Source organism: Rhamphochromis sp. 'chilingali' (genome assembly GCF_963969265.1).
Source record: "Rhamphochromis sp. 'chilingali' genome assembly, chromosome: 15".
Classification (NCBI taxonomy): Eukaryota; Metazoa; Chordata; class Actinopteri; order Cichliformes; family Cichlidae; genus Rhamphochromis; species Rhamphochromis sp. 'chilingali'.
In genome coordinates this window covers 11,744,326-11,770,372 of record NC_137942.1, presented here as the reverse complement: position 1 = coordinate 11,770,372, position 26,047 = coordinate 11,744,326, and the positions used below count along the sequence as shown (strand labels likewise).

Sequence of the window (26,047 nt, the reverse complement as noted above, 5' to 3'; positions counted from 1 at the left end):
AAAAAAAAAGCTTTAACCAATTACAATAGAACAAGCAGTTCTGGTGACGTAAGGGGCTATCAATTTGTAAAGGTCGTGCACGAGATGAGCTTGGTCACCTGAAGGAATAATCCAGTTCTAGTATCTGGAAGCATGTGCTTTAAATGTAATGTGGCAGTGTAGTGAGGTTATCTATATCATTAGCTTTCGTTCCTGTTGTACTATATGGGCTGCTAATGGACCCACCCGCTAGCTCGCACTCTGTGGTGCTATGAGTTTAATGGTCAAGGCGACTCACACCACTCGCGCAGATAAGAACATCCCACGTACTCGCGCGACATCAACAACAATGGCAAACCGTAGTCTGTTTTGATAGGAGATTTCGGATTGGAGCTACATGATCTGAAACTCTATTAATCCTGTTTTGTTTTTTCTTGAATTGGTGGATTTTATTTTTAATACCCGCGTGTCCGTCCGTGCTTTTATTTTTTCGCTTTACATTTTTTCCGACAATGTGCGAGACGCTGTTGGCAAGCTCACACAGTCTGTGCATGTGTGTCCCTGCTGCTGCTTTTCTGCTGGGCTACAGCTACTAACCTAGCTGCTTTTCAGTCGGTGGTTAGCTAACTTTAGCCTGGCCGCGTTTATTGACTGGAGGGGGGGAAAGACAAACGAATGTAAAGCGTATTTGTATAGTCTGTTTTATGACAACAGTCCCCAATTATTTGCTGATCGTCACTGTCGGTACCGTAAGCGGTGTTGTATGATTTGTCGTAGAAAATACTTTGCTGGCTAGCTAATAGGCTAGCTATTTGTGTGTATTCTTCGACGGAGGAAAACGGCGAGTTTCCTTTGAAAGTATGGATGACCAGACCAGGATGATGACGGGTCTCACCGGACTAGGTGGACTAGCACAAGCCGATGTTGGTGACCCAGACTCGGTCAGAAAACAACAGTCCCTCGGTCAGCCTCAACAAGACATAGGGGATATCCTACAGCAAATAATGGCCATCACTGACGAAAGCCTGGACGAAGCACAGGCCAGGTAAGACAACCGAAGAGCCATTTTCCACACATGATAGCTAAGCTAAAGTGAGTTGTATGTCTTCGTTTTTAGGTTCATTTGTTTGTGTGAAACATTCACGTAAGGTAATGCGTAATTGCAACATTAATGCAACTTCACGTTACAGTGTATTTTGCAGCTAAAGCAGTAACGTTAAAGTACATTTAGAATATCTCTCGAATAGTCTCATTACAGTGTTGTAGTTTGTTAGAAGCTCTTTGTTACTTCAGATTGGCTTTTTTGTTTTGTTTTTTCAAACTGTAGTTTGTATACATGCCCATATGGTTAAAATAACGTTAGGGGGCTATCGTTAATCTTAACTGGGTAATCAATGAAGTATCAGATTTAAGAACTACCCCATTTCTGGGTCAGTCGTTGCCGTTTAAAACGCACACATAGACACTTTGGTGCAGCCTTACCTGTACTTTCGTTGTATGGAAAAATTGTTTTAAAATAACTTGAAATATACTTTGTAATAACTTTATATGTTTATATATAAAAACCCTCTGCCCACTGCATCTTAGGAAAATTTATGAATCGATGGCGCAGAATTATCAAAAGTAAAAATGGTTTTTAAGATGGTGGATTTTTTGCAAGTTGCCATAGTTAAGTGTAATTATGTCTTCTGGTTATGATGCCAAATCTTTTGTGCATTTTAAACATTACTATTCTAAATTAGGTTAGAATAATTATCAGTATGTATCTGAAATGTTGTTTACATCAAATTAGTGTCAGTAAAATTGGGTATTGAAGTGCAAATGAGTGGATAAATTAAGGTAAAGGATTAGTCAATTTTACAGACTAGCCAAGTGCCGTCTGTGACAGCAATTACTCATTGAAATGATGCATCAAATGATGTTTGTGTTAGAGGTATCTTTTTAAGCATGATTCCTATAGAAATGGTGCGTTGCACTGAGTGACTGACCCACACTCATTTGCCATGTGGCTTGAGGAGCACAAGGTCAGTTTCAAAAGAAGCGTCAGTATTTCAACAATAGGCAATCGTCCACTGCAACACTGTGGCCACAGTGTGATGTGTCATTAGCTAGTGATTTTCCACCCAACATTTGACCACCTGGTTCTCTTAATTAATTCACTCCTCTTTCACTCCCTCCCTCCCTGGTGTTCATCCTTTTCATTGTGTGCTGGGTGCAATCAATTCTCCTATAATGTGTACGCGAGTGCAGCTGTCCGCAAATCGAGTTTCTATTAATGAGATGGTGGTGAGGGGGAGGGATGATGCTGTACTGGCAGCCTATGATCATTGGGATATTACCTTTCTTCACTAAAAGTTTGAAGACTTAATTGGGCTTCACTTCATTAATTCAAACATTTTTACATTCGTTTTTCCTTTTTAAGGTTAAATTTTTTTCCCTTCCTACTTTGTTTCTTCAACTTAGAATTTTTGTTGAAATTTTAAAAAGGTTGAGTCGTTTTCTGTAAGATAATGTCTAAAATGAGTATTTGTATTTAAAAAGCCAAATATAGTTTTGGAAATCATGTAACACAATTATTTTGAGGTGTTAACAGGGTTTTCTGAAAAATAAATTAAAGGTGTGGCTGCTTGCAGAAGTGCCAGAGGTGTCCCTGCCTGTGTGCTTGTATTGATCTAAACTCCTGCTAATAACAGTCTGGCGTTTCTGAGGATAAAACACCTTCAGAACCATATGCTCAACATTAACTGACAGTCTTGCTTGCAGTTAGTCTGTATTTGTTTGGCTGTTTTCTATTTTACATCTCACGTAACAGACTAAATCATAATCAGATTCAGGCTAACACAGACCATGTTGATACACATAGATTTGTTAATACAGAGCAGATGCCATGGCTGTTATCAACATAATTCTTAACTTTGAAAAAGTTTGCCGCCCACACATCTATCATTCCTTCAGTTATGATCCACTAATTACTGAGGGGGCTCGCATGTGATCATGACGTCCCTGTCATGCAGGGTGGCAGTGTGTTGGGATGGGGAGTGGCCAGGGCAGTGCAAGAACTCGGTGTTGCAGAGTACACTTCCTGCGCACCATCCACCCTCATCCTCTCACCCTGTCGCCATATGTTCAGATACTGGCCAGAGGAATCGCCGGCGCATTGGGGTGGATCAGACGACCCCACAGAGGGAGGGAGAGCAGGGGGGGGCATGGCAGGGGGTGGCCTGCCACTCAACTTCCAGCACAGGTCAGTACAGGACCGCATGAGCACCCCCTTCTCCCCCTCGTGCTCATACCCACCATGCTGAAGGCAGCCCTCCCCCCAACTCAAATCCAGCAGTGACTGAATTGGTGGATAAAATTACACATTTAGTGCTAGACACATACCTTACACATATAACAGCTTGCACAGTGGGTGCACTATTTTCTAGTCCCCTCATTAATACTGCAGTGAAGATTCACAACTGGAATTGGTGTTGAGGTCAGGTGTAGCCAAATCATATTCATATGTGGTTGTTTTGAATGTGTCATCAGTGATGTTGTATGGAAAGAAATGCTTTATTTCTTTATTATAAGGAGGATCATAATTCATTCTCATTATTAACAGACTTCATGTTGACTTTGCTGTTTATCACCTAAATTAACTGTATATTGCTCATGTAATTGCATATCAACATTGTTGCTATTTAAACCCATTTTTACTATAAATGGTAACTGTGGTGATTTGTGGAACTCCCCATTGAGCACATCCAAATGGATTTATTAATTTATAGGTCAAATCTTTAAAAATACACAGGGTGCACAAATTTACAGCCATTATTCCAAGATAATTAAATATTGCAAGAGCACTGAGGGGGGCATTAAGAACACCTCCATGACCATCTCAACTTGATTAACAGGGCACAGTAGTCTATTGCATGCTTACTGTAATTAACATGTTTTTGTTAATTACAGATGCGTGGGGAAAAGAATACAAACTTTTGAACTATAGCTCCATATTCGCTCAGCAACTAACAGACTCACTCTTTCTGTACACTAATTGTACACTGCCAGTAAAAGAGTTTAGATATGAAACAATGGTGTAAAGTCATTTAGGGTCGTAGTAGGATCAGGGCTTTTCTCCATCCTTGCAGTTTTTAATGAGCTGTATGGGTGTGTGTGTGGGTGCATGGATGTTTTTTGGCAGGGAATTCTGTTGCTGAGGTGTTTTGATTATTTGATTACATTGAAGTGTAGAAGTTTTGCCTTATCTCATTTAATTGCCGTTAGCCTGTCTGGCAATAAAGAGAATGCCTTTGATTAAATTAAAATTGCATTTTAATCCTAGTCATCTCTATCAACTCACTGTCTACTATCATGGAACAAGTATTTCTCTAAGAGGAAGAAATTAGATTAGTGTGTATTAACTCTGAAATCTGGTGCTCAGTAATGATGACCTTGAGGTTTGGCATCATTACCTGCCCCATAGTGCAAAGCATTCAAATGACAACATTACTCTTGCTAGTTCGGATTGATGCATCAGGAATGTTTTTTGCACCGACAAATGCATTTGGCTACTGAAAATGCCTTTAAACAATATGACTCTGTCCCACTGAGTTGCATGGCATTCTTGAAATGCTCTATTCATAATACATACAGCTCCTCTACCTGTTTTATAGAGGAGGACATGGAATGACTTGAGATGGAGGTCTGTTTATTGTAATCCTCCTCGCTCTCTCCCCCTCTTATTCCCTCTTCTCTTTTACAGGAAGCATGCCCTGAACTGTCACAGAATGAAGCCAGCCCTCTTCAGTGTTCTCTGTGAGATCAAAGAGAAGACGGGTAAGTTTCTACTTCACTCCTTACTGTGTTCTCCACTCTGCACAAATTGTAGCAGTGTTGAGATGTAGTGCATCTTTTCCAGATTCCCCAGCACCAAGTTATTGTTATAATGGTGCCATACACAACTGTATTGATAGTATTTATTGTCAGGTATTAAACACACATTGTGTGTGTGTTATGTGTGCTTTAGTGTTGTATGTTCCGGCCTTGTATTTACAGTTTCTTCAACCTATTTTTGGCTACCGTCCAGACTTTGCTCTGACCAGCTGAAACTATTCTTAGTGGATTAGTGCCTTTGAAACTTGAGTCCTGCAGAACCTTTTGCAGAACATGCTAACAACTGTTATCTTACTTATTGGACTGTAACTTGGTTACCACGTTTCATCTGTGGCAACACAGTCACAGTTTTACATTTTGGTAAGTTCCCAGATGATAAACATTTGGGACAAAAAATGGTCTCAGTTGATTTGATGTCAACAATGTTTGTTATATTAAGGCATGGAAAACACCTACAAGTACTACTAGTACAAACCACTATATTGCGTTTAAATAATCAAACCTGTTCCAGATAGAAAGCTTATGCACAGCTGTTCAGAAGCCGGCAGATATGAAAAACTTCACAGGGGTTATTGCTTTACAGTCAAATTGTTATGCCGTTTCAGTACAAAGATTTTCTTCTCTACACCACTATATAAAAACTGCTACACCACACAGTGTAGGGTAATTGTATATTTGGAATAAATTGCTATGCATATAAATGCAGTACTCTTACCCAAACACAACATTAAAAAGCTACTACTGTGACACCATCTTAACAAATAATGCTGACTTTAAAATACACATAATCTGATGCAAATTATTACCTACGTATATGTGTATTCAAAGTAAACACGCTGCTTATTCTCATCTTGTTAGCTATTCCAGTCAGCTATCTGACAGATTTTAGTATCGTTCAAAGGAGGAGGCCAGGGATGGATGGCAGATTGATGGTTATGTTAGTTTGAATGGTGTGGGTTTTCGAATCTTCTCCCCTTGACTCTCTCTGTCAGTTTCTCTCCCTTCGTGTGTTCTGTATGCTTTTCTCTCTGTCTCTGTCTTTGTGTATCTTTTAACTGTAAGCCTCTGTTGTTCAAATACAATTTGAAAATGCTGCACTGCTGCCTGTTGTGGCCCTCTGTCAATAATGTATTATTGCTCTCCAGTGATTGGAGAAAAGTAAAGGCTAGGCTTGAGTGAGTGGGGCAGGGTACACTGTTTCCCAGGCAACCAGTGGTCTTATTTACCCTAATGCCATTCACTTTGATTTTCACATTTAGTCTCCCTGCAAACTACAGAGAGGGTCTATGAGTACTTGTACAGTAAACTGAGCAGAAAAACAGACCAAGGAATAAGGGTAGGTTAACAATAGATTAATGCTTGAGGTGAATATGGCACCAAAGAGAAATAGAGATCTGTGGCTTTGCCTGTACTCTGCTGGCCATCTGCCACAAAGTGCCCTCCTAACTGCACTGTGTACCTGCTTTGGCATTTCACTGCTACTCAGACCCCCTGTAGGCCCCATTGTCTGCCTCTGGAATGTGAATTGACTTCTCTTCATTGCAGCTTGTGAAAGACTCAGTCAGTAGTCCTTTAGTATCTCCACTGATTTTTCTACAGTGTTTTCTTGCTAACAAACATAGACTTGAGCTGGCACACCCGCATACACACTCTGTCTCCCTTGCACATATACTCGCACACCAAAGAGGGATAAAAGCGAACTCAGTCTTGGGTCTACTCCTACTGCCTCGGTCTTGTCCTCTCCCCCTCCCGCTCTCTGCCTCGCTCCCATTCTTGAAAGAGAAGACTTGCTCTGAACTCGGGGCTTTGATATGGTAATGTAATGGTGGTGGTGGAGGAGGGGAGGTGGGGCATGGGGGATGGGAGGTGAATTCCTTTGAGTGCTGCAGTTGGTTAGATTGTTTTCATTGTAAAGGAAATGTTCTGCGCAAATGCCAGTATCCCCCACCCTCCCACCGCCACCACCCCAAAACACCCCTTATTTTCAACAGTGCATGCGTTGTCCTGAGCTCTCACATTAAACATGACCTCCGTCTGTGTGAAATTTGATTCTTGTTAATACTTTTTTAAAGATACACTTAAAAAAAAGATATTAAAGCACTTGGAAAGAGACTAGAAATTATCAAAGTTGAGAACCAGTGGCTTTGCTTCAACTCAGTTCTGTTCCCCCTTGCTCTCATGGGTATTTGCTGTAAAAATAGCTCTTGGTGCAATGGGACAGCTTATGCCAAAATCTCTCACAAGCTACTGCAGTTCACTCTCAGAAGTTTTTTTTTTTTTTTTTTTAAATTCAGTTCGGGCATGTTTCAGGCATTTCTCCTCACTTTTATGCATTCCTTGTGCTTTACACATGACAACAGTGAATCTGTCACTCACTCTGTTTTGATAACCTTCTTAAGTCCCTGTTTTTCAAGCATGAACATTCACGTTGTTTATTTTTGGAAATGTTTTAAATGAAAACAAAAATAGAGTTTCAAGTGAAATTTGAGCTGTATAGTTTTTAGGCTTGGAGACAACACAGCGGTATAATGAGCCTCTCCCTCCTCCCACTCACTTGGACAAGTTCACACTCCAACACTTGCCACTCTTGTTGATAAGCTGTCTGATAAACAACTCTGTGGCATAGTGCCATGAGTTAGTTTGCCACCATTTATAAGAAGCTAACTACCATCCTACCTGGCTAAGACTGAAATTGCTGGCCCCTAATTGTTGGCCCTAATGGATGTGAATCATATGCAAGTATCTATTATCAAATCTTATGGGCCATCAATCCTTTCAGCAACAACAAAAAGGATTTAACATCAAGTTTATTAGCCAGTGTGATGCTAACCTGAGCCGGTTACTCTGGTACGTGCCCAGTTGTGCCAGTATTCAAACAATGCGTTATGGGAACCGGTTAATTGGTGCTTGGCTCTGCCACATTTCCAATCCATTTTCCTGCACATTTAAAAAAACAACAACTTTTTAGTCACTCCATTTTTAGAATAGAGTCTTAATTTTCAGGCATTTTATAACTCATGCCCATGTTTATAATTATTGTTGTTCTTTCCAGAGCTCTTAAGGTATTTAATAAACTGTTAAAGTTGTTCATGCCTTATCTTTTACCTATAACTTATGACACACCAGTGCAGTGTTTGTGCCTCAGTCAGTCATCGGGCGAGAGTCCTTTAATTCATTAATTAAATTATTACCTTCAATTTATTTGCATTATTCAAGGTACTTCTTTGCATTACAATGTCATTTCACAATCCAAATGGACCCACTGACATATTAAGTGAATTATGACCTGTTTGTTGTTGTTGTAAAAACACTGAAACAACACAAGTAAATGTCGCACATAGTTGTTACACGTTTATTTGCCACCGGGCTAAACACCTTATAAACTTGAGAAATCTAACTTTAATTTTAAAAACTTTTTGTTTTGGACCTGGCCATGCATAAAATCTAACAACAGAATGTCACACAGTGGTGTAATCAAGTTGGTAATATTCCCATTATTGTAAAGGAAAATCCCTTTTAGAACCACATGAATGATTTATATGTTTGTATTCTACAGACTGAGTACAGTTCTTCAAAGTCTAGTGAATACCATGCCTCATTAAAGAGACTTAATTATTATTAGTTTTCAGAGAGCCCATTTTTGAACAGCCATAACATTTTATGTGTTGTTAGAAACCTGAGGGAAGCATTTCATTATTTTTTATGAGGAGAAGCATGCATCTTTTAAACTCAAAAGCATTAAGAAGATAAGAAATTGATTGTGACTAAAATGTAATGTAGGTGAAACTACCAAATTTACATTTTCAGTTCTATCATCTGTCCAATCTGAAAAGAGAATAGGTGAACTTCTTTCTCACTTGATCAAAAAAAATCAGTGATTTCTCTTTTAAAAAGTCTGTTTCATAGTTACCTTCACTATGCATTAGTACAGGACTATTAGATGGGCTTTTCAGGAATCTGCTTTGATTTGTGTTGTCCTGCCACTCAATTGTTTTTTTTTTTTTTTTTTTCTTTGCCTGGCTCATTTGCAGAAAAGGATGAAAAAAGATAAGGGTGTGTGTTGAGGGGGTGCAGGAGCGATACAGGGAGATTGATGAGGCAGTAAGAGAAGGAGTAATTACTTTGGTGTCCATTCCCCAAGCCAGATTGGCAGACGGCTAATATCACACAGACCCCTGGCCCTGACAGACACCCCCACCCCACACGCACATAGCCTAACTCTAACTGGGGAGTCAGAGCTCTCCAACCTTCAGCAGAGGCCTAATGGTGTGCGGGCCAATGGACTTCTCAGTGTATGTTTTCTTTTCTTTTTCACCCCCTCTGAAGGCCCTTCTGACAGAGTTGTCACCAGTGGGAGTGGTTTCTCTTTGGTGGAAATGAGAATTTTCTCTAGTGGATGTACCCCTTTTTTCTGGGTTGAGTGTGCTTTGTTGTTTTGTTTTAATAACACAATTTACACATTATGGCCAGAACAGTGGGTTTATTGGAAAAGTTGAGACCATTGGACAACACAGATCAAGCATTTCGCCAAATGCTTTGCTGTTAAGACTACTATGTTTAGTTTGTTTTTGTTTGAAGCGAGATAACCGGTAGAACTGCTGCTGAAACGAAACACTTGTAATTACTTCAATATTGGTAACAGGCCATGCTAGTTCCCAGAATCAGTTTTATGCCAAACAAGGTAACCCATCAGTGTTTGTTGAGGATCATTAACAGGGAAGTCTCCTACCTCTCATCTGCCCTCCCTCTCAGCATGCCTGCGCCTTACTTTTCTTTTAGGGTTTGCTCTTAAAGGAAGCTGGCATCTCTTTAATTAAAGATATGTAAATGTGGTCTCAGCTGGATTGCACTAGTTTGGTGGTGGTGGGGTGGGAGAGTGTCAGAGCCCAGTTCCTAATCCTGACTAATTAACAATTAATTACAATTGATGGGTGCCTTCCACCCCTCTGCAGCAGTGCTCATTGCTGTCCCAGACAGTATGTTTGTATATTTCACACCATGTCATAAATGCAGAGGAGAAATAGAAACATCAGGGCTGGTAGAGGGAGGGGCTATGCGTTCCACCCTAGATTAGCAATATGCATTGGGATGCTGCCTTCATTAGTGTAGCTAGTTATTGTACCACTGTTGGTTAATGTATATTAAAGCCATATTCTGGGAACATGATTGGTATGCGCTTCAGTATCAGGTTGTAATGTAGACTAATCTTTGTGCGTGCAGGTTAACAGACTCAATCCATAGTGCTGTAAAACCCATTGCTATATTCTTATCGTGACCAGCCAAACATATTATAGGTACAGTGGTTTTGTTCCTCACAAGGGTGGAACTTTGAACCTGTTCAGACTAACCATGTAGCCTCACTTCGCTCTAGCACCATCTGACTGTGTCATAATGCTTGTTCACTTGTTATAAATGGGCACTGCTCTTCTGATCTATCGCTTAATTGCCACCTAATTTGCATAACAGTGCAAATTAACGACCTCTCAAATGAGCGTTCATTTTTCACAAAGTCTTTAGGAGCTCCTTAAGAGTCTGTGCTAATGAGCACAGGAGGCAGCTGGCCTGATGAGAGTTGACTGGGGAAAGATCCTAGCAGTGCTATAACAAGCCTCCTGCTTAGGTGCTCTTCGTCATCCTCCTCTTCCTCCTGTGACATTTAGAAAATTTTTCTTCCATGTCTGTCTTTTGTTATGTGCAGAAATGCATTGGACTCAGGATATATTAGAGATGTAATTACAGCTGCTCGCTTGTGCTTAATATGCACTTTAAACATTACAGATTTTAGGTATTGTACCTTATTGCCAATAAAATGTTGTCTAGAAAAACATCTTGTATTATTCATTCCTATAACAGCTCAGTTTGGTTACAAACTGTGCTGGAAGTTTAATTCACGCTTTGTCAGATGACTAGCTGTGAGAAAATACCAGTATACCTACTGCATCTCACAGTCTGCTTGTTTAATGTCTGTGTTATCGGCATAAGCTTAAAGCAGAGATGGAACGCACATCCCTCCCCCTGAAATCATAAATATGTACAATAAACAATGTTTTGTGGTGATAGTTGGGTAACAAACCAGACTGACCTCAAAAATTTCGATTATTTCAGCTGTTCAGCATGCAAACATTTGAAGGACTGAAAATTTATCTCTGGATCTCTAAGCATGACTGCTCTGTTATGCCAAAAGTTGGTGAATAGTTGTAATCTTAGTTAGTTTACATGATTATCGATTGTTTTAACAAAGGGATTCCTTGACCTGGTAGGGAGATGGCCAATTAATAACTCATTTGGACAGAGTTGAAATTGGAGTAAAACATGGAAATCTGGAGGCCAAAGCAATTACAGACAACTGTTAATGATTCACAGATTCATCTGTAGAAACCTTGTAGATTTTTTTTTCTTCTTCTAAATAGATCTTTTTGATCTCTTCATAATCATTGGGTTTTTGGGTAGGAACTAAAATGTACCAGGAAATGCTTGTGCTTGATTAATAACTCAAAACAAAATGAGTGCATTGTGTTGAAAAGCCAAAAAAGCAATAGTTAGTCCCAATTTTCTTGTCTTCATAGTCGTTGGAAGCCATAACATTGATTACATTCAAATTTGTTACATTGTCCAGCTCTGACAGTTGATATTTCAGATTAAGATATATACAATATAAAAAAAAATTTTACGTTTGTAATTGTTGTCACGGAAATTAATTTCATTATTTACCTAAAATACAAATATAGATTTTAGAGAAAGAAAAGCTTTGTTGATCTTTCATTAAGGGACAACACAATTGATATCCTTCAGTGTTTGTGTTGCATTTGTTGTTGTCCTTGTCCAAGCCTCTCTGTTTAGTTAATTAAGGGCTGATTGATGATGTGTTGGACTGAAGTGTTGTTTGCTAAAGGTGTGAATTCTCCAATTCACACCTTCGTAAAACCACAGTGTTTACTTTAAATGCTTACCTCTCAGTGTGTTTGTGTCAGTGTGGGGGGCTGTGTGCTACAGGACTCTTGTAAACTACCCAAACAGATGCTGATTAGTGTGAGCTGCTTAAAGTATAAATGGACATATGGATTGGGCTCATTAAAGCCCCATTCAGACATGCACTCCTTTCTATTAATCTGATGGCATCTGAACGTGTCAGTTTCATGTCCGAAGGAGCACCCTGGTCAGTCTGTAAAAGTTGCAATCACAGTTTAGCTAGGGGCTTCTTGCAGAAAGCTTTTTCTTTTTTTTACTTCTTTTAAAATCTAAAAAGATTTTTAAAAATAGATTTTTCATTCCATAAAAACTTAAACTTTGTGCCAGCTGTTAGAGTAACAGAAGAAAACCTGCCATTCATTATTGAAGAAAACCTCATATTATTCTGTATTATATTTCTCACTTCAATGGTTTTAAAATGTAGTTTGTATATCTCTCTCTTTATTCTTTTTTTTTTTCTTTTCTCTTTTCTTATCACCCACACAGAAACATATCTGCGGGTTGCATACACTTAGTTGATTGAACAAACTTAAATCACCATCTCTCTCATTTAAATCTCTTAGTTAAAAAAAACAAAACAATCAGAGTTCAGGTTTAATGTTTGGAAAGCCAGGCCGTACCTGCTAGCATTTACTTATTTTTAATAGCTAAACTTTGGGTTTGAATGGGTGAGGTAAAGAGAGAATTTATACTCCTGTGTAAAATGTGTAGAAAAGTGTAGGTATGTCGCAACTGTAACCTGACTTCACTTCCCTGGAAATGTAACTATACTCACCACGTCCACAGTTTGCACAGGTACAAATACTGGCAATGGCATTGGCCATTTGCCGAGGCTACGCCATAGGCTCTACGTAGCCATCACACCAGGATAAATTAAGTGTAGCAAAACATATTTATGCATTGCTGGCAGCACAACAGGTTGTTGTATGCACAGCCTATGTTTTTAAGTTGTTCAGCTTCCTAAAAAACCTGATTGTTTTGGAGACGAATGGTTTTTATTAACATTTTAATGTTTTCACAACTTATATCTAGCTCTTTGTATTAGCTTCAAATGTAGTTAATTCCTTTTACTTAATCAATAATTTGATTTAAATCCAAACAATTCACAATTTGTCAAAGAAGCCAATGGTGTGATGAATTTTGTTAATATGATCAAAAAGCCAAGTGTAAACTTTCAAACAAACTGGTAAGTTCAACTTCAGTATAAAATGCCAAGACTGAAATATTAATTGTAATAATATTGTTGTAAATAAATCAGGTAGAGCACACTTAATTGAGGAGTAGGTTCAGTTTTGGTCAAGTCTGGTTTTCTTTGGTCAAATATAGCTCTAGTTGCATTAAGCATATCCATGTCTTGTCAAAGGCTGTTGTGGGTTTACTTGAATTTAGTTGTGAAGAAATTTGAGGTAAGTGTAACATATGACCTAATGGAAAAAATGCCATCACTCACTCGATTACAGGATTAATCCTGTATCTGAAAAAACTTAAAATTACTGAATAGTACAAAACGTTTCCTTTTTAGAAGAATAACTGAATATTTTTGTGTAAAACTACACTTTTCACTTTTGTTTTTTTATACATCGCCCATTTAGCATAAAACTCAGCAGGGAAGTGATTCATTTTTAATGCTAGTTTTACAGTTTGAGTGCCATATTTTTCAACCTGCCTAAGGCACAGTTTTGTTCACACAGGTCTCCTTTTTTCCTTTTTGAGCAACCCATATTTTTACCAAAATTGCATGGTAAATCAAAATGGTTCACACAGAGAAGAGGTTAGGTGTGAATATTGACATTAATCATTATAACCTATGGTTTTGTAATGAAATTGCTTTTGGCATCCAGGTAACTATTTGTCATATTGCATATATGGATCTGGATTTAATTAATAGAAAGTTTGCATTTCATTCCATGGTTTGAAAACTGGTCTCTTAAATAGTACATTTCACTCTTTTTCTGCAGAATGAAAGTCAAACTCATCCAACAAAAGATAATTAGGAGTCTGTTCCAGTTTCATCAAACTTGCATTTACCGTACTGTTGTTTTTTTTTAATAAATAATTTGTGGAAATCAAATCAGTCAACCTGGAGGGTTTTCAGCTGCCGTTTGGTGTCATGCGTAGTTCAAGAAGAAGTTTATTTTTCCCAGAGGTTTTGTTTATTTTTCATCTGATAAAATAGTGAAAGAGTAGTTTAATAGATAGATTGGCCCCACTTCTTATTTCCCTTCACTGTATTTCTATTACGCAGGTGCTATTTTATCACTTGCAGTCAGTTTTAGTCTTTTATACATGGGTTTACCTATCATAACACCAGAGCTGGTGCTGAGATTTGTTTCTGCATTTTTATAAGTCAAATTAGCATATTTATGTAGCAATTTTTTTTTTCATTGTAAAAAAAAAAAAAAAGTCTTTCTATCGGCCATTCTCTTTATCTGAATTCCGTATAATGAAAGGAAAAACTGATGTTTTCACAGTCCTATCTTTTTTTTTTCCCTTTCTGGCTCCCTCGCTCTCTAGCACCTCTGTACTCTGGATTCTGTATATTTGTGGCCCCTGTCTCTTTCTCTCCCGCACACATATCTTCTCCTGTGACTCCTTTTTTCAATTCTCCTTGGTTCTCCTTCTACCCTCTCTCCTTACCTTTTTTCCCCCTTTTTTTCCCTTCTCTATCCTCCTCTCTCTCCCGCTCCCTTGCTCTCTCCCAGTGAAAGGCTGAGAATACCCAAGGGAGCTGATGCAATTAAAATGCTAATCCTGTCTGTCTACAGAGAGAGGGAGAAGGAGGGGGGGGGCTGACAGCATGAGGGATTGCGGCTCACATGGAGAACTCGACTGAAATGGAGAACAGGGGGGTGGGGGGCACTGGGGGAGGTGTGTGTGGGGAGGGGGGTGCGCTGAAAGGGAGGGGGGAGGGGACGTGTGTTGGGGAGACGGAGTGAAAAAGGGGATGCTAGCGAGGGAAAAGACAGACAAGGATAAAGCTTGTGCTGTGAGCTGAGCAATGATATACTGATTACGTTTAAGCCTTATCTATGCCTATGTGTGGAAGGCATTACAGTTAATGTACAGCACTATACTACTGGTTAGGTTGTTCACCCTTACCTGCAGCACTTCATATATTGTGTTGTCTGCACAGCACACCATTTCCACATTGGCTGTGCAGAAATGAGAATGATTATGTATGCAGTGAAAGCCCAGCTGGATACCCTGAATATTTCATAGTATGTGTTGCTCGCTTCGTCTCTCAATACCACACCGCCCAGCTTGGCTGGTAACGTGTGCATAATAGTGTGATTTCTAAGATCTTTGAATGCAGCGTATGGGCCTTAAGCAGTCGTACTATTTTTTATTTTTTATTTTTTAAAGGTGAATTTAAGTATTATTACTTATAGCACTGCTGAGTTTTAGCTTCTCGGTAATAGACCCAGTCGGGTATTGGGATACATTTGATCAAATGGAAACACTGTTTAGGTTCTAATATGCAGCCAGCTTTCAGACCTGAAGACTCTTTGTTGTTTCTAGTTTTCACGAGTTGTATTGGTGGCTTCAGAGTCAAGGACTTTTTAAATTATTCTTTAAAAAGTCTTTATATGTGTCTGTGTCATATGGTGTTCTCTTCTGCGTGGTATCTTAACTCATCTTAACAGATGCTATAATACCACTAGACCACTAGACTGTGCATGAGTGTGATTCTGGATAATCACAGCTTAATTGGAGTAATTAGGGGAATGTAGGGGCATTAGGCTACAGCTGGGGGGCCATAATGAGTGGGGGCAAAAGGGAGGGGGAAAGAGGTGAGAAGCTTCAAGAGCCACAGTTGCCCTCTTAACTGTAGGTCAGTTGTACATCTCTGTAAATGGGCTGTAAAGAACAAAGCATAACTACACATAGTTATGTAGTTATAATCGGCATACATAAAACTTAGGCAACACTAATAATTGCGTAACCATTAATATATTGGATACAAAAAAGATCTTGCCATTGATATGCAATTTGGATATACTTCACATAGCTAAAAATTGTACAGTTCTTTTGTGAATTACAGAAAAGAAAGGAAAAAGAGGAGGGAAAGAGATGGGCGAATCAGGGTCATTAGTTCAGGCGGCTGGGTCTGCTGCATTCCTGAGCCCTGAGATGGGGGAGCAGCAGAGCAGGAATGTGCCTTGGAGAGAGAAGAGACCTAAGCAGAGGGAAAAGAAAAAGGCAAGAAGGAACAAGAAATAAAAAAGTGAAGGGTAGGAAATGGGGAAAGTTGGACACTTGACTACTTACGGCCTTGTAAAATGGTGGAACAGACTCATTTATCAAAAAGAAGTTATGAAAAAGAAAAAAACTCATTTGCTCCATTGCACTTGGAAAATTTAAGCAAAACTGTTTTTGTCCTCATTTCTTCACATCTGTTACCCTACACTACAGCTCCAGTCATTTGTTAGCTTTGACTTCTCCACAGCTGCGGAAAACTTGTTTTTCATTGCGGCCCTTAAGGACTCCAAGTAAAGACTCACAGGTCTCATAAGAACTGAACTTTGATACGCTGACAAACTAGAGTAATCCTTAAGGAAGACAAGTGCCTAATGCCACTCAGTTTCCACAGGGATTAATCTCATCATCCATACTCGTAGAATCTGTCTCCCTTAAAATCCCTGTTAACTTTGTCTGTTTTCAATTTTTTCTTTTTCTTATTTCCTTTAGTCTCAAGTTACAAAGATCAACATAAATGTGGTTACAGTACTGGTTTTATATGTGACTATGAATCAATATTTCCAATCATAATGTAAATATGACCTTAAATGTATTTATTTTACTATTGTGCAAAAGCTTAGGTGTGTTAGATTATTAGTAGTAGGGAGGGGGGGGGCATCATAATTCCTTAGTTTGTTTTTTTTTTTGTTTTTTTTTTGATGTCCTTAAATGGCTTGATTTCTGTGACCAACAGTCAGAATATTCACTTTAAAGTGATGGGAAACAGAAAATGTATTTTTATTTATTTATTTATTTTTAAATCATTTATGGTCAAAAGATTAAAAGAGAAAAAATTGCTGTCAGAATTTTTTTTCTTTCCTTTTAAAGTCAAATAGGCATTCATAGCTATTTTTTAAATTCAGTCTTTTAATCACAGCAATAAAAAACGATTCTTTAATTCATGCATTGTTATTAATATAATGTATAAGATTTCCCAAAAAATGTAACAGTTTGTAAACGTTCAGCTCGAGACCAGAGGTGGGACCAAGTCATTGTTTTGCAAGTCTCAAGTAAGTCTCAAGTCTTTATCCTCAAGTCTCAAGTAATGTCAGGCAAGTCAGAGTCGAGTCTCAAGTCACTGGTGTAAAAGTCCGAGTCAAGTCACAAGTCTGAAACTTTGAATTTCAAATCCTTTCGAGTCTTTAAAAAAAACAAACGAAAAAATAATGTTGCAGTTATATGCTAAATGTAAATATTAGACCATGTAATTTTTAAATCTGTGTTTTTCTCAACACATGACAAAATAGTGAACTTAGAAAATATACACAAATTGTGAAATTGCACCTCTTTAAAATGCAGCTCAATTAAACCTAGCTCCAAGAATAATTTTCACCGACAGTTCTGAGATAAGCTGCATGTTATTCTTGGATGCGGTTGTAGGACCAGCTTTAAAATCGCATGACAAAAATATCATACACATTAAAAAAAACTGTATCACCAACGTAGCCTGGACAACATTTGCTAGTTAGATGAAGTCAGCTATCTCATCTTAGCATATTTATATGCATATTTATAATCATACGGTTCTTGGAGTGAGTGCATACACTCATGAAGTTTAGTAACTTCAGGTCACTGCAACAAGCCCAGGTACAGTTTACCGACGGATGGGTACAGGACCTTGAAATGCACCGTGTAGAACGAAAGACCATCGTACGTATCATAAGTTTACCAGTCTCACAAATTGTCGTCATAAATACACATTCCTTAACCGTTTATTAATAGGACCTTTGAGCTCAACGGTAATTAATTAGTAGTGGAAATAATTTCTGGTACCCATCACAGAAATGTAGCAGTGACAACAATATTGTATGCTGTAATCGTACTGGGCAATTAGTGATACAAAAAACCTGTTTTATCCTGTGAATAAAAGTATATGTTTTTGTCAATGTACCATAATAACAGAAGCGAAACGCAATATTGTGTCAGGACAATTCACTATTTATGCACAATAAACAAAGGAGCATAGCGCGACAATTTCTGTTCTTGCTTGTAACCTATATCACCAATTATGTTATGAAAATGACGTATTAACTACTAAAAAACACTGACCTTCGTGTAAATGCTTGGAGCAGACTAACCTGTGAGCTGGAGTGTTCTGGGACGTTATATTTGGTCTTTGAATGGCTGCAATCCAGTCGTATCTTTGTTACTTCGGAAACATGGCTCGAACAATTTCTCTTCCACGACGTAATCCGATAACAACCGATCTCTTTACCCGTCGGCTTCCCGTGGCTGTCATGCGACCGGCTATTGCAGTTAATAATACAACAGCTTCTTGACATTTTTGTGTTTCTTTTTATCGCTGTATAACTGATTTTAATTGAAAGCCTGCGTGCGCTAGTACCGCTTGCCACGAGTTCCCAGAATCCTTTGCGGTTCTACCCGTGAATGACGTCACATTTTCAATCTCTATATAATATGCATGTTAAATTTTATATTTGGGGTAAAATATCAAGTCTTTTCAAGTAAACCGGTTCAAGTCCAATTCAAGTCCCAAGTCATTGGTGTAAAAGTCCAAGTCAAGTCACAAGTCTTAGAACATTTTTTCAAGTCAAGTCTAAAGTCATAAAATTAATGACTCGAGTCTGACTCGAGTCCAAGTCATGTGACTCGAGTCCACACCTCTGCTCGAGACACTAAATTGTGGTGCCAAGTTTCTACTCTTACTTTTTGAAGTTGAATGATTGAGAGGCAAAAAAAAAAAAGGGGGGCAAGTGAAATTGAATTTAGTTAAGTGTTAAAAGCTCCAGGCTCTGAAGAAAAGATGGTTGTCTGGAGTTAAAACTTTTCTGTAACAAAGGTGTCTTTAAGGGAGTATGTGTTTGTGCACATGTGTGAGGGGGAGAGAGAGAGATGAGAGCATGGCTGCAGGCTGACAGAGGTCCTGGTATAATACAGTGGTGGAGAGCAGCGACTGATAACTATACTTATGGCCACTGGGGCTCATAGTGACAGCACATGCACTCCTATTACTGGTCCCATGCCTCATGCCCTTATCTCTGGCAGTGTGCCACTGAGGAACCACACTGCCCTCTGCTGTTGGTTTAGAGGAAGTTCAGGCTTATTGAGAATTCAGTCAGGCATTCATAGCAATGACTCAGGGGAGAAACTTGTGACTGGGTTTTGACAGTACTCCACTTCTTTGAATTTTAGCAGTGATTTATTGTCTTTCTGTGCATTCCTATAAGCCACAGCAGTATACCTTCGCTTGGAAAATTGTATGGTCTGTCTTTTTCTCTGCGTGTGTGTGTATGTTTTGGTTTTTTGTTTTTGTTGTTTGTTTTTTAACCAACAGGTTTTCTTAGATCTAGATGAGTAGTTTAGCAGGTGTTTTCTCAGACAGGTAAATGCTAACCTTATCTGCCTAAATCACATTGTCTCTCTCTTTTTTTCCAGTTCTGAGTATACGAGGTGTGCAGGAGGAGGACCCCCCAGATCCTCAGATCATGCGGCTGGACAATATGTTGCTAGCGGAGGGTGTGTCAGGACCAGAAAAGGGCGGCGGATCGGCTGCAGCGGCTGCAGCTGCAGCGGCAGCCGGAGGCTCCCCCACCGACAGCAGCATCGAACACTCTGACTACAGAGCCAAGCTTGCCCAGATCCGCCAGATATATCATTCCGAGCTGGAGAAGTATGAGCAGGTTTGTGCTGAATGCACATCGGGGACATGCATATGTGACACATTCCTTGCTTGTACAAAAAAACATTTTGGCAACCCTTGACCGTAAGATGAAAAGTGACTTTGTTTGTTGTTTGGTCAAACACAAGATAACTGGAAAAACAAGATACATTTGTGAAACTGCTCAACAGGGCTAGTGATGTGTAATAGACAAAAAGTACAATGGACAAAAGAAGTGTCCAGTTTATTTTCTAGTGCACTGGGAAATTATATATTTTAGGTCCACATGGAAAAAAATGTACAGGAATTAAAACGGGAACAAAGTATCTAATATTTGTTTTAAAAGAATGTATTTGTTTAATAATTTCTATTATCAGATGCTATATTGTTATTCAGAGTAGTCTGAAAGCAGATGCTTCAAAACGATCCCACTGGCACTGGGCAGAATTTGTGCTTTGTCCTTCTTTTGACAATAGTATTCAACTGCTCTCTCTCCCCCTTCCTCTCTCTTTGTTCCAGGCCTGTAGTGAGTTCACCAACCATGTAATGAACCTGCTGAGAGAGCAGTCTCGCACACGGCCCATCTCTCCCAAGGAGATTGAGCGCATGGTGGCCATAATCCACCGCAAGTTCAGCTCCATTCAGATGCAGCTCAAACAGAGCACCTGTGAGGCTGTGATGATTTTGCGCTCACGCTTCCTTGATGCCAGGTCTGTCTGTGTGGGTCTACATGATATGTTTATCATCTGTGTGTTGACTGGCTGGTTACCTTCCTGTGGGCAGAAATGATCTGAGCACTTAGAAATGATTGTTTTATCAGATGCACATTCCAAAGATACTGGTCATTATCTTGCTGTCTCTCTTTCTCTGTCTCTCAGACGTAAGAGGCGTAACTTTAACAAGCAAGCTACGGAGGTGCTGAACGAGTATTTCTACTCCCACCTTTCTAATCCTTATCCAAGTGAGGAAGCCAAGGAGGAACTTGCCAAGAAGTGTGGGATCACTGTGTCTCAGGTGAGTTGCCAACATAACTGTCATCCGGTATAGAGTAGAGATTATATAGTTGTTGAATCCAGGATTTTAGCCAGTTCATTTTTTTTTTTTTTATATAAGTAAAATAAGACTGAATAACTAAACAATTGTGGGGTGGGGGTGCCAACAGATGAGATGCACGGCAGATAAAATAAATGCAAATGACATCTGTCTGGTCCTCAGGTCTCTAATTGGTTTGGCAACAAGAGAATACGCTACAAGAAGAATATTGGTAAGTTTCAGGAGGAAGCGAACCTCTACGCAGTTAAAACAGCGGTGGATGCGGCCAATGTGTCGGCGCAGGCCAGCCAGGCTAATTCTCCGGCAACGCCCAACTCAGGTACCGCATGCTCCATTTCTTCTACCCACATAGGCTTCACCTTTCTTGTTAACAAGCTTCTCTTCCTTTGTATAAGCTTTTGTCCTTGCATAACTGGACCACAGGATGAGTGTATAGTGGACTGACATAATGGTTCACAGGAAAATTCACAATGCAAACTGCAAATAAGCTCTCACTCAGCTACCACGCTAAGTGTTTGTAGTTCTCTGAAATGATCTCATAGAAAGAAGGATGTATGCTGGTACATATTACATTAGTTATAATAATCAGTATTGAGGCAGTAACATAGTATGCACTTTTACATTCTGAAACAGAAAATTGCATGTACCATTTGGAAAATTTGGGCACATACCTTCAGCTTGTTTATTTTTTTAAAGAACCTTGCTTATCCAAATATTTTACAAGAAACTATATGCTTATATTTTCTGAGCAGTTCCTTCACCAATCTGTTTAAGTAATTATATTTTGTCATTCAAACATAAATTACCTTTTAATGGAATGAGCCACAGTACTTACAGGATATTATGCTCTGTAAGCAATATTGAAATGACATAATGCATTATGTTATGCATTATGTCATAATGCATTATTACCCCAGTTGCTGTATTTTTTTATAGTTTTGTATTTTTTAATGATATGTTCTATATGTAGATATGGGACTGCATCCATACACACATGTAAAATGTAGATGGTACATTTCGTAACTCTAGTAGTGACAGCACTAAACTGTAGCTTATAAAATGCGGCTCTGAGCGCTCACCTGTCTGAAGTGTTGTACAAAATTTTATGTGCAAGATTCTCAATTAATATCTACAGTCTGTCATTGTGACTTTGTGTATTCAGACCTGTGCTATGTTGAATGTTTTACTTTCATAGTTAATGTACGTACAGAGATCCTGACATGATAATACTTACATTGCGACTTTAAAGTTACAGGGATGTAGAGCATATTAGAAAGGATACTTGATGTTGTTGATACACTGACACAAATGGTCCCCCATAATTAATTCGTTTTTTTTCTTGAACTGTTTTTGGAGTGGTCTACAAAAATCTTTAAACTTATATATGCAAGCAGCTTAAGTGGACCTTTTTAGGTAGAGGCTCTGGTTCATTTAATCGCTTCCCTTCTTGGGGCTTCTGTGTACTGAAACATACATTTTCCTTTTGAATTTTAGCTTTTTGGCTTAATTTCGTCTTAATTTCATCTAATAAGACACAGGATAAATGCAGCTGTCTGTGCCATCATTTCCAGAGCTTTAAATTTCAGGCCATCTGGACTAAAACGCAATCCTGGAGTTTTCACATTGAAACTGAGTCAGCTACATTTTCAAAAGGCCCCGTTGTAGTGGTGTGGAAATACCGGTTTAGTGCAGGCATTACACATGGAGATAACAAAACCGACTTATTTCAAAACAAAAAGGTATTTGTGTTGATGTTTTGCTGTTTCACCAGTTAGTGGACACTGAAGCATATTCTGCGCAGAATCTTCCTTTAGGTTTTATAAATATGAGAAAATAGTAACAATGACCCTGATTTTCAAAGCGTTGTCCCTGAGCAATGGTAACCTTTTGAGTCCATTACAACGTGGTGAGGCTGATTGGCTATTGGATATACATTGCCTGCAGGGTCACCAGGGTCATTCAGCTTATCTCACACAAGCGACACCTACCTTGGCCTACGTTCCCTCAACGGGGAGGGTCTCAACATCGCCCCCTCTCTACAGGTATGCACTGAGGACAGCTGTGGAGTTGGCAGTTGCCCTCAATGCTGTTAACCTAGCCACCCCACTTCCCCAGATATCTTCCCTTAGGCTAGCTCCTTTTGACCTCTCCTCATTTCCTCCCCTTGGCTTTGTCTTTATCACCACTGACTCCTGCTCCACACAGACCTATGTAGAGGAAACCTTGAGGAGCATTTGCCTTTACTCATGAGAATGTAGGCAATGTAGTTTGTGTCATATGTTCAGCAAGCATAGGACCCGGTTCAATATGGAAACGTCTGTGTGGGGTCATCGGGGTTCTTCACAAAGTTGTCTTCATGCAGCTGGTATATTCCTACAAACCAGGTCTGGGGATTGATCCTGTAGTCCCTCTGGTTAATCATCTGTTTCTCTATGTCTAGGTTGTCCTATATTTCCAAGTGTGTCACAGTATCCTGCCTTTTTCAGTCCTTGTTTTCCCCCAAGTGTTCCAAAAATCCCGTGTCTTTATATAAAACCCATTTCCAAAAACACTGGGTCACTATGTAAAATGTAAACAAAACAGAATGCAGATATCAGCAGACAATTTAAGCCTTATATTTAATTGAGAATTGTACAAAACCAGCAAGCCAGATGCTGAAACGGAGACACAGGGCATGTTTGTGACTATTGCATCACCTCTTCTCCAGTTACTGTAATTTTGAAAAGGAATTGTTTACCCATTTTTGCTTGCTTTAGTATTTCAGTTGCTCAACATTTCAGGGTGTTCTTTATTTTACTTTTTTGTTTGTTCTCTGCCAGATATTTTCAATGGGTAACAGATCTGGATTGCGGGCAGGGCAGGTCAGCATCTGGACTCTTTTATTATGGAGCCAAGCTGTAGTAATTCATGCACAATGTAGCTTGGCACCGTCTTTCCAAAATAAGCAAGGCTTTCCTTGAAAAGGATGTTGCTTAGATCGAAGCACATGTTGCTCCAAACATGCACATATCCTGTTAAGGGACCTGTTGCCAATTAAATTTATTGGTTTGTGGTTTTCTTGTCATTTTACTGCATTTTGTTACCACGTGTCAATAAAAATCCAAATTATAGTATGTGATATGTAATCTTCATTCAACTTTCACTTGTATAGAATTTTAGTTATTGCAAATCATTGCATTCTGTTTTATTTGCATTTTATACAGAATCCTAGCATTTGGAAAAGGTGTTGAATTCATAGGAGTAATGTGCACCATACTCACGTAGATGCAGAAGAGATTTTATTAAAGTGAATTGTTCTTGTTACTTGTCTGTGAAAAGAATTGTCATTTTGTTGTTTTGGATGGATCCACAGATTTCTTCTGTTAAGCACCAGTATAAGAGGAGGTAAAGCACTGCATTTTGGCTTCAGCTGCAGTCTTTCATTCAGACCATAAGTGGTTTAATGGAGAGTCATGAAGCTGATTGGTGAGCTGCAAATTTTAGTGCTCGCACTGAAACAGGGTAGTAGATGAGCTGTATTTTTGAGTAGTGCAGTCTGGCTCTGATGCCTACAGGAGAGGTTTGTGGATGCTGTAACTTCACTGGTCAGTCTGTGGAAAAAATATTTGTCTAATTGTGCTAAACTGTGTGTGTGTGTGTTTTAAATGTTTTGTCTCTGACAGGTGGATACCCTGCACCCTGCTACACACCTGACGGGCGGCTATGAGGAGTTGTCAGGTAGTGGCCTCTACACCCCTCATCGCCTGGATGTGAGTACCAACTTAAACTCATGTGGTGTAGCTGATCAATAAGTATTTGGGATGCCTGAATACTGCTCTGTACAGTGCTCTTAAAGTATAGAACATTTTAATTGTGTTGAAATTGTCAACTTTTTAAAGGTCGATGAAATCCAAGCACTTTCGCGGAGTTTCAGTTCATTTAGCTTTTGACTTGGTTACTTAAGAAAATGACTAAATATATGAATGTAAGAAGAAAAATAAACTTTGCTTCATGCAGGAAAAGTAACAGCAGAGAAAGAGAGAAATTTTGCTTTGCCCTCCAGTTTAAATTAAATGTGGGGTTGTATGTGCCAGGATTTATTGATTTCTGCAAATGTGTGTGTGGAGAGTTCTTTTCAGTTTTGAACTTGTACATAAACTAAATGTTTTACAAATCAGTGTGTTCTGTTTTGATGTTGTGCACCTATTGTTTTTTTTTTTTTTTTTAGAAACAGGTTGGTAACTTTACTTCTATTACTTCAGTAATACCCACTGCAAGTTAAAACATGCTAAAACATGAGTTACTGTAAACCTTCACTTAGTACATTCAGAAAACCAGGAAGAAGCAGTACTGTGTTTTAACAAAGTGGTTCCCTATTATTTGAACCATTTTGTCTTGCGGATGCATCCTTTGATTACTAAGCACAAATGTAGCTGATTAAGACTGTTATTTATTAAAACCTCCCTTCTCATGTAGAATCCTTCCTCTGTTGCTTTTTGCAGGCTAACAGCTGGCAGGACACCACCAACCTCCCCTCGGTTACCTCCCCTCCCGGTCCTCCTGGCAGTGTCCACTCCGACACCTCCAACTGATCTGTTGGCTCTTCCTGCCATCACTTCAGTCCCACCGCAGTTTGCTCTGACTACCATCTTCAGTCCCTCTTTTATTTTTTTTATTTTTTATTTTTTTCTCTTCACTACTTTCTTGTCTCTCTACTCAACTAGATGGCCACACAAGGCTTTATTTGCATTTCATAAACACACTGTGCTGGAACACAGGACAGCCGAACAGTAGCTAGGAGGACTTCTCCATCCAGCTCTTCTGAATTCAGCTCTACCCTAATGCTCAACGCTTCGTAACTCAGATTTGAAAGGGGGTTGGAGTTTACTGAGGCTGAGAAAACATGTTCTGTTAAGGACATTTCTGAAGACCACTCACCCAGCTGTGTAGATGATCATGATGTCTGTACATTATGTGTATATGCACGTTAACTTCACACAGTACTTACAGTTTGTTCACGTGCTGTTGACCTCTGCACTTAACCCTTTGCTTTGGAAAACTGTGTGTGATTGCCTGTATCTCGTGAAGCCTTGGCATTTGACAGCCAAACTGTTGATACGGATCACCAGGGAGCTCTGCTCACCTTGCTCGTACCAAAGTGCTGCCCCAGTAGTCGTCAACACATCTCTTCCTCAAAGATCACCTTCTGCCAACTCAATACAAGAGACTACTGTATCTTCTGGTCCTTATAGCTCGATGTTTCATTCTGTTGGAGATTTCAAAGACCCTTCCACAACATACACTTTGCAACTTTACAGTCGTTTTCATAGTGAG

The 26,047-nt window shown here is 39.2% G+C and overlaps 1 protein-coding gene across 3 annotated transcripts; it reads left to right on the top strand.

Moving 5' to 3' along the window:
- The first annotated feature begins 101 nt into the window (after positions 1–101).
- pbx4 (pre-B-cell leukemia transcription factor 4) lies at positions 102–26,047 on the top strand. Of its 3 annotated transcripts, none has more exons than XM_080906218.1 (9): positions 102–1,024; positions 4,724–4,797; positions 19,459–19,703; positions 20,201–20,391; positions 20,560–20,695; positions 20,897–21,053; positions 22,679–22,776; positions 24,397–24,483; positions 25,216–26,047. In XM_080906218.1, exons 1-9 carry the CDS (start codon positions 840–842, stop codon positions 25,303–25,305), a joined length of 1,263 nt encoding a protein of 420 aa, XP_080762344.1. In that variant the 5' UTR covers positions 102–839; the 3' UTR covers positions 25,306–26,047. The 3 variants fall into 3 exon arrangements, with proteins under 3 accessions (XP_080762344.1, XP_080762342.1, XP_080762343.1); XM_080906216.1 differs by lacking the exon at positions 22,679–22,776 and adding an exon at positions 3,110–3,223 and having other exon boundaries at positions 105–1,024; XM_080906217.1 differs by lacking the exon at positions 22,679–22,776 and having other exon boundaries at positions 114–1,024.